The sequence below is a fragment of the Poromitra crassiceps genome, assembly GCF_964638095.1.
Source record: "Poromitra crassiceps genome assembly, chromosome: 2".
NCBI lineage: Eukaryota > Metazoa > Chordata > Actinopteri > Beryciformes > Melamphaidae > Poromitra > Poromitra crassiceps.
In genome coordinates this window covers 33,991,165-34,000,227 of record NC_139624.1, presented here as the reverse complement: position 1 = coordinate 34,000,227, position 9,063 = coordinate 33,991,165, and the positions used below count along the sequence as shown (strand labels likewise).

The 9,063-nt window shown below is 43.3% G+C and overlaps 1 protein-coding gene across 1 annotated transcript in view; it reads right to left on the bottom strand.

The window, feature by feature from the left end:
* Positions 1-546: 546 nt before the first annotated feature.
* Positions 547-9,063, bottom strand: part of foxp2 (forkhead box P2) — a 161,009-nt gene continuing 152,492 nt past the window's right edge. Inside the window, exons 18-20 of the mRNA XM_083658114.1 lie at positions 8,253-8,334; positions 7,952-8,033; positions 547-1,082 (exon numbers count right to left, since the gene is read on the bottom strand). Of these exons, the coding sequence (XP_083514240.1) occupies positions 938-1,082; positions 7,952-8,033; positions 8,253-8,334 (309 nt within the window). The 3' untranslated portion in view covers positions 547-937. The remainder of the gene's footprint in view (positions 1,083-7,951; positions 8,034-8,252; positions 8,335-9,063) is intronic.

The window sequence follows — 9,063 nt, the reverse complement described above, 5'->3', positions numbered from 1 at the left end:
TAGTGTTGGCTTTGGTTTCTAGCTGTTGCCTGTGACTGTTTGCAGGTAGACAAAGCTTTAGAACGAGGAGGTAAGGAGAACGGCAAGAAGAAAATGATGCAGAAATGCATTTGTTTTTCCTAAATGGTGTTTTACACAAACAATTACGCAATTTTTCCCACAACTTAAATTTCCTTTTTTTCTCGACTTTTCTTCACAAACAGATAAATAGACTGGAAGCCAACTTTTTTTTGACAGCTGCAACAACAGTCTTGGTACCGCAGTTCCGTTACTGGTGTGACTCAGGGAATGGCATTTACAGTTGGTGGTGTCTAAAATCATATTGTGAAATTAACAATGGAAGAAAAAAACAACAAGCTGAAAATAAAATACTGGTTTTCATAATTGTAGCAACATACAGGCAGTGACACTAATTTCTGAGACTACTCCTGTGCAAATGATAACAGAGCAACAACTTGAATTGAACCAGCAATTGTCTCTAGACATCAACAACTACTGTGGGTTGGATTATTCACAAACGTAAAACGTCTTCCTTTTTTGGCAGTATATGAGGCCGCTAGCTTTCAACAGGACAGAATTTGCTCCTTTGTTTCGTGTTTTTTTCCACCATCCATGAGTCCATCATCCATGTCTTTCATGTACTGTATGTGGCCACGCCATCTCTAATGAAATAGGGCTCAAAGAGTTACTTTTTTTTAAACCAGACATCTCATGCCTGTCATGTTTGGGGCTCCCAAAGCGCTGCAACAAAGAGTTCCTTTGGGCCAGTCTCCATCCGGATGCATGCTCAATAAATAGTCCCAGTGGTGAGAGAGACAGAGAGAGAGTCAGCTGTGTTGGGTTGGGTTGTGGAGTGGTTTCTAGTCTTGCAGGAGGTCTGTGTGAGAGAAACAGTGCGGCTGGGCGGAGGGATACAGTGACCGGAACTCTCTCCTGGTCACTCCAGGTCCTCTGATAGGTTCCCTTCCTCCAGCTCCCGGTCGTCATCCAGCTCTGGACTGTGATTGGCTGTCGTCACCAGTGACATCGGACAGTCGTCGTCATCCATGTTAAGTGGCTCCTCCTTAACGTGAATTGGTGGCCTGGGACACACAATGGCAAATTAAATGTTAGATTTTTCTATGTTTCCCCCCCCTTTTTTTCCCTTTCCATTCTTCCACCCAAAACCCCTTGTTTGGTGCTACGGTAATTATTCTTAATGTCCAGTAAGAAGCATACAGTTTATGGTGTGTCTTAGAAGGGTCGAAACAGATACAACACATTTCATTCAGTTTGGTATGTGCAAAACTTTCTGTACTTGGAAAACAACCGAGAGTAAAAGGAGAACAAAAACAACACATCACTATAAAATAATAGGTTTAACAGAGTCTATCTCTTTATTGCATAGGTGATGCACCATGCATGTTCAGCTGACAGATAAACATTTTGCTGACAGCACTGAGACATATCCAGGAAGGAATTTAAACTGCCATTAACATGCATTATAACATGCATTATATAGCGCGCGAGTTAACAACCGCATTGTTTGCGAGACGCTAATTCGACATGATGCCTCACGTCTCCGGTAAGCAAGCACATGAAAATTGCATGAAATGCACGGCCCCTGTAAGGCCGATAAGCTGTGATGTTCCAGACATGTTTGGCATTTAAAAGTTTACTGATGACACCAGGTTGAAATACATGAAAAATGAAAAAGGGGGGAAAAACAGGCCACACGATAAATAATGTAGAATTTCTCATCCCCGCGCCCCCTGGAGCAAAGGCAGAGGGGAGGTTTTTTTATCTAGTTAATAGAAAGCACAGCCACTCGTTAATATGCAGGGGCTGTGCGTGTCGCTCCTCAAGAGGAAAAACCCGCAGCTAGGTTCTGCCATTAATCAACTTCAGGCCCGGCAGTTGGCTCGGACACCATGATACATGTTTTTAACTCTAAATGGATGAATATCTTTAGCCACTGTCAATAAGCGGCGGGCGAAAAGCAGCGGCGCCGTGAGCGGGACCACTCTCCCTTCAGAACAACAGAGGAGTGGGCGGGGGGGAAAAAAAGGAAAGAGTGTGCGGCGACTAACAAGAATAATAATGCTGTCACACACAAACAAGGCTTAACATGATCCGGGGCCCTAGTCGGGGAGAGGGGTTTGTGCCACGATGATAAATCTGACAAAACCTAATTATTTCTGACACGTCGGATGCATCAGGAAATCCCCCTAGACTTTGAAAGAGGAGAGGAGGGAGAGAGGAGGGAGAGAGAGGAGGGAGAGAGAGAGGAGAGAGAGAGAGAGAGAGGCAGAGAGAGAGACTTAGCAAGTAGTAGTCAGCGTATTAGGACGTGTGTTGTAGTCCCTCTCCTGGGTTGCCTTCATCAATGGTAAGCGGGGGAAGGGGGGGGGGGGGAGGTGACAACTGGGACTTTGAATTTTAAAATAATTTTAAAAGGTACAGATGACTTTAATATTCACAGCCAAATAAATTAATATTCTGATGTGGCAGGGTGGAGGGAGGTGGGTGGTGGGTGAGGTAGAGAACACCAAAAGATCATCGTCTCAGGCTAAATTTCATAACAGCAATACCGGTTCTTACACGTTTTTTGATTAGGGGTGCCCCCCCCCCAAATAAATAAATAAATAATCGATTAAAGTAAGAATAGATTCTGAATCGATTATCAACTTCCAATTATTATTTTTTAAATGTGAGAGCATTTAAATTTTTTGTATTTTCTTTAAGTCACTACAAATACTAAGACTAAGAATGAGTATAAGAATCACTTTATTGCCACAATATGCAAGATTACATATGAGGATTTTAGAGATAATAATATAATATAATATTTAGAAATACAAAGAAGATATCTAAAAGACAAAATCACTAAATTGCTAATTATTTGTGCAAGTTTAGCATGAATAAATGTTACCTCTTGTCTTAGTTTGCCTTTGTGTGTACTGTGTTTACATTATTACAATCAGTTGATACAAGATACAAAAAAAAATCTTTATACACTATTCGGCTTTCATGCCATAATTTGCTACACCGCCTTTCTTAGCACACAGCAAACTGGAGTAGATCCTGAAATCCCCCTATGTACTGAATCGAGAATCGATTTTGAATTGGGAATCGTTTTGAATCAAGAATACATTTTGAATAGAATCGTGCCCTTGGGAAATGGAATCAAATTGAATTGTGAGATACCCAAAGATTCATACTCTATTTTTGATACTTTGGTCTTTTGAAAGAAATAAAATCAGACCATGCTCACTTGATTTTCTCATTGTTGATTAATGAAATCCTTATGAACTTGTATAAAACCTGAGATCCCCCGGACAAAAATCCCAAATGTAAAAATTATTTGGCGCCTTTTGACAGGTTGTGATGTGTTAAAATTAATTCCACTACCAAAAACTGCTACGGTATATTACTTTCCAGTATCCATATTCAACACCTAGACTTGTTATCAAAGACAAATTAAAATTGCATGTTTCAAGCGGAACGCCAGGCACCCTCACTTATTAACAATAAAACCAAACCCTTCCAAAGCAAAAGTGCATGCATCACTTTCACTTTGTGAAATGTAAACAAAACTTCAAGAGTGTTTCCACAGCTGGATATTCTCAAAAGTAGATTATCAACTGTGTAACCATAAAAAAAAAGATTTGCGCTAGAATGCATCATATCAGTAGTACATATCAGTGACCGTGTTCTCAGTTGCTAGTCTTTACATTAGTTAGCGTAATGGACTGCCACACGTCTCCGGTAATGACCGTCTTTAAATAATGCTTAGAAATAAAGCAGGTGAATGACTTCCAGTGCGTGCTGAAGGAGAACACAGTTTAATATGAGCCCACTAGTCAAACTAAAGGCTCTGGCTCTCCTGAGCTTCTCACATGTAAGTCATTAGGATGTGCCGATGTGTTTGTGTGGCTTTGAAGAAAAATATGCGTAGCCATCTTCACAGGCCTAAGCTCTCTGACACTTTATTAGGACATGTGGATGAGCCATTTAGTCCTTAATGGCTAGCTGGCATTATGAAGTCACTCAGGAGTAAACGCTGGACTTTGCAGTGCAATAAATACCAGGCGCTCTGTGTGAGTGTGTGAGTGTGTGCGCGTGTGCATGAGTGTGTGTGTGCGTCAGAGATGCTTGCTCTCACATCAATCAGAGATTAGCACTAGCAATCATGCAGAGGTATGTCAGGGATGCAAATAAGGTCATTAGTCCATGAGTCTAACGGTAGGCTGGGGAGGGGGGGGGGCATCAGAAGACAGGCTGACACCCATCATAACATCCCACTATGATTCATTAACCGACACTGAGGAGGGGTGGGCCTCAACTATTAGACATGACAGTACTTAGAGTGGTGCAGCCAAGAAAACACAACGATACCAAGTATATTTACTTCACTTTTCTCCAACTGCATGGTGAAGTTAGGTGTACGGTCCCTAGAATACATTGATGAAGTTAGATGTACGGTCCCTACTACATGATGAAGTTAGGTGTACGGTCCCTAGAATATATTGATGAAGTTAGATGTATGGTCCCTACTACATGATGAAGTTAGGTGTACGGTCCCTAGAATATATTGATGAAGTTAGATATAGTCCCTACTACATGATGAAGTTAGGTATACGGTCCCTAGAATATATTGATGAAGTTAGGTGTATGGTCCCTAGGATATTGATGAAGTTAGCTGTACGGCCCCTACTACATGATGAAGTTAGGTGTACGCCCGGTCCCTAGAATATGATGAAGTTAGGTGTACGGCCCCTAGAATATAATTAAGTTAGGTGTAGGGTCCCTAGAATATGATGAAGTTAGGTATACGGTCCCTAGAATATAATGATGAAGTTAGGTGTACGGTCCATAGAATATGAGGAAGTTAGGTATACGGTCCCTAGAATATATTGATGAAGTTAGGTGTACGGTCCTTAGAATATGATGAAGTTAGGTGTATGGTCCCTAGAATATGATGAAGTTACGTGTACGGTCCCTAGAATATGATGAAGTTAGGTGTACGGTCCCTAGAATATATTGATGAAGTTAGGTGTATGGTCCCTAAAAATGAAGTTAGGTGTATGTTCCCTAGAATATATTGATGAAGTTAGGTGTACGGTCCCAGGAATATATTGATGAAGTTAGGTGTACGGTCCCTAAAAATGAAGTTAGGTGTACGTTCCCTAGAATATATTGATGAAGTTAGGTGTACCGTCCCTAGAAATGAAGTTAGGTGTATGGTCCCAAGGATATATTGATGAAGTTAGGTGTACGTTCCCTAGAATATATTGATGAAGTTAGGTGTACGGTCCCTAGAAATGAAGTTAGGTGTATGGTCCGAAGAATATATTGATGAAGTTAGGTGTACGGTCCCTAGAAATGAAGTTAAGTGTACGATCCCTAGAATATATTGATGAAGTTAGGTGTACGGTCCCTAGAAATTAAGTTAAGTGTACGATCCCTGGAATATATTGATGAAGTTAGTTGTACGGTCCCTAGAAATTAAGTTAAGTGTACGATCCCTAGAATATATTGATGAAGTTAGTTGTACGGTCCCTAGAAATGAAGTTAGTTGTACGTTCCCTAGAATATGATGAAGTTAGGTGTATGGTCCCTAGAATATAATGAAGTTAGGTGTACGATCCCTAGAATATGATGAAGTTAGGTGTACATTCCCTAGAATATGATGAAGTTAGGTGTACGGTCCCTAGAATATGATGAAGTTAGGTGTACGGTCCCTAGAATAATTTCAAAGTCTAATCTTTTTCTATGCAAAGGGGCTAATTTGCTGAAGTTGGCATCTTAATTTCAGAGTTGCAGAGTTTTAGTGTATCCTAGTATACGGTACTGCTTCTTTTAAGCATACCCTCGAGGGTGCACATGCGTGCGCACGCACACACGCATTCACACACACACACACACACACACACACACACACACACACAACATGAACATGGCCTGGAGCGATGTGGGTTGCGGTTAAGCAGATAGCATTAACCTTTAGATGTCGGGGGGAAGAGAGAGTTTGTCTAATTGTTGGACTCACTTGGTTGTGCTGAGTGAGGAGTCGTCTCCTGAGAAGAGCCTGAGAGGTGATGTACGAGCCACTCCATTATTTAAACACATCCTGGAAAAGCCGCTCGTGAAAAACACATTTCTTCCATTTTGAGGTTGTCGTGGCGATGTAACGGCAGGGAGGGAGGGAGGGAGGGAGGGAGGGATGCATCTTGTCCTCCACAGCCACTCATGTCAGTGTCAAGGCGGCGTGGCCAGAAACAGTGAGACGCGAGAGAGCGATAAAGACAATGGAGGGGGTCAATGCTGTCCTGTTACTAAAAGTGAAATGACCTGGGGGAGTGGATACACTGGATTTGCTCCACTTAACACCCCATTTCAAAGTGGAGTAAGCACATCCAAATAGATGCATGTTGGGCAAACCAAACACTCTTGTGTTCTAAGACACACTCAGAGAGAGGCATGGAGCTGAGAAGCATTCTGCTGTCAGCTGTTTGCTACATCTGCTTTAATGGACAGGGATGGTGTTGGTGTGTGTGTGTGTGTGTGTGTGTGTGTGTGTGTGTGTGTGTGTGCATGTACCTGAGTGTGGGGATGTGTGTGTGCATTGATCATCTTTGATGAATAATCTGCATGTTTGTGTGTCTCAGTAAGTGTGTGTGTGTGTGTGTGTGTGTCCCTTTGCCCTCAGCGCGCATAGGGTCCAGTCGCACGGCACCCCTATGACATCACTCGGGTAGAGCCAATGTTGCTTCAGACATTCCTGAAACTCGCATGATGGAATCAATTTTAAAACGCTCTCTCACTCTCAGCTCTATTGAAGAAAAAAAAAAAAGATGGGAACGGGGAAGACTTTTAAAGTAATTAATGCTACAGTTAGCTGCTAAATATTAATAGGAACAGTCTTGCATAAAACATAGCGGCTAAACCCCTACAATGCAGACATTGGTGTAATTAAAGACGAATGCGTAATAGGGCCTATTTATAGACTAGAACTAACTGTTATCCAAAACGTCAAACACACCTCAGGTATAAGCACAGTGCAAGTGAAATTAATACACCCGAGAGATAGAGAGAGAGAGAGAGAGAGAGAGAGAGAGAGAGGGGGAAATCTGCTTATGATATAGAAACTGAACCTTGCCCTCAAGTCATGGAGAGAGCTGAGAAAAGGCTGGCATTGTGGCTTAAATACATTTATCAGGCAATTAAACTAACAAAGGCTATAGAATGGAAAGTGTTCAACATGTACTGCTACCTGACTCCTCCCCTCTCTTGGCCGCTTAAGGCCAACTCCTCGCAACATTGGGCGAACATCTCTTCAGTGAACAGGAGATATCACAGAGGCTCTCCGGTATATAGATACTAGTAGTACAAATGTCACACTGTGAGATGTGTCTGCGTTTCCTGAAAGAGCCTGAAAGAGGATCAAGTCTGTGATATTTTGGAAAGCAGACGTTCTAACAGATGGCCTCTGTTTGTGCATATCCATATGGGGGTATCATTATTACCTACATATATGCATGCTTGTGTGTAGCTAGGGCTGGGCGATATGGACAAAATCAAATAACACGGGTGAGATATTTTTGACAAAATACCTCAATATAGATATTGCGACAATATTGTAACGATGACTATTTGTGCCTTCACAAAATATTTACACAATTCTATTTTTAATAAACAATCATCAATAATGTGGATATAATGATTAACTGAGTAAAGGCAAATAATACAACAGCTAGAACTGTCTGGTAAGTTCGGAAAATGACATCACTTTACTCTAATGCAGCCTTTAAAACCAGGAAAAGACAACACTTGTGCCAAAATCACCATATTACAAAATCAAAAAACGAAGACATATCTAGTCTCATATCACAATATCCATATACCATGGATATATTGCCCAGCCCTATGTGTAGGTGACTCTGGTCATATTGTGCCGACAGGAACTTACATGTGTACTGGAGGGGAGTAGCCGGGGCTGCCGTGTCCGTTGGTGTCCAGGTGGTCAAGCGATCCGTTGTACTCGTCGTGGACTGACTGTAACAGGTTGGGGGGGCTGGCGCTCATGGTGATGCCGGGGGGACTGCCGCCCAGCCGGCCCGGGGGACTCCCACCCATCAGCCCGTGGGGACTCCCACCCATCAGCCCGTGGGGACTCCCACCCATGAACCCGTGGGGACTCCCACCCATCAACCCGGGGGGACTCCCACCCATCAGGCCAGGCGGGCTGCCACCCATCAGGCCGTGGGGACTGCCACCCATCAGGGCAGAGGTGCTGCTGTTCATCAGGCCGGGAGTCCCGAGCAGAGGCAGGGAAGTCTCAGCCAGAGCGGCCTGCCGAGAGAGGAGAGGAAGAGGGTGATGGAGGTTGGAAGAGGATGGAAGAGGATGGAAGTTGGGGAAAAAAAAGTGGGATTACAAGGAAGATGGGGGAGGAGGCATGATGGTGGCAAAGGAACAGGAGAGTTCAGGGGTTCCAATGGAAGGAGGGAGGTTCAGGTGGGTAGAGTGAACAGTTTGGAGGTTCAGGTGGGTAGAGTGAACAGTTTGGAGGGGGGTAGAGTGAACAGTTTGGAGGGGGGTAGGGGGGTAGAGTGAACAGTTTGGAGGGGGGTTCAGGTGGGTAGAGTGAACAGTTTGGAGGGGGGTTCAGGTGGGTAGAGTGAACAGTTTGGAGGGGGGTAGGGGGGTAGGGGGGAAAAAGGATGCAAGACGAAAAAGAAGTGGGGGAGAGGAGGGGTGATGTCAGTCAAGTTTGCTCCAAACGGGACAGTTTTCATTGATTGTGGCCAAAGATGGGTACGAGATGGAACGGTGAAAACACGGTTGTCTAAGTTTTCATTGAGTTGCAGGCTGCTTCCCCCCTCCTGTGACAGCTTGCTGACAACACCGCCTGCCATTCAGTTGCCCTTGTGTGGTGTGGCTATTAAAAAAAGACCCCCCAAAAACTTTACCTCAAAATAAGAAAAACTCCTGACACTTTCGCCACCTGCGCATTAAAGTTATATACAGTATATTAAATTTTTAAAGTTTGTGCCATGAGCAGCTCACTGGCGTGCGCTA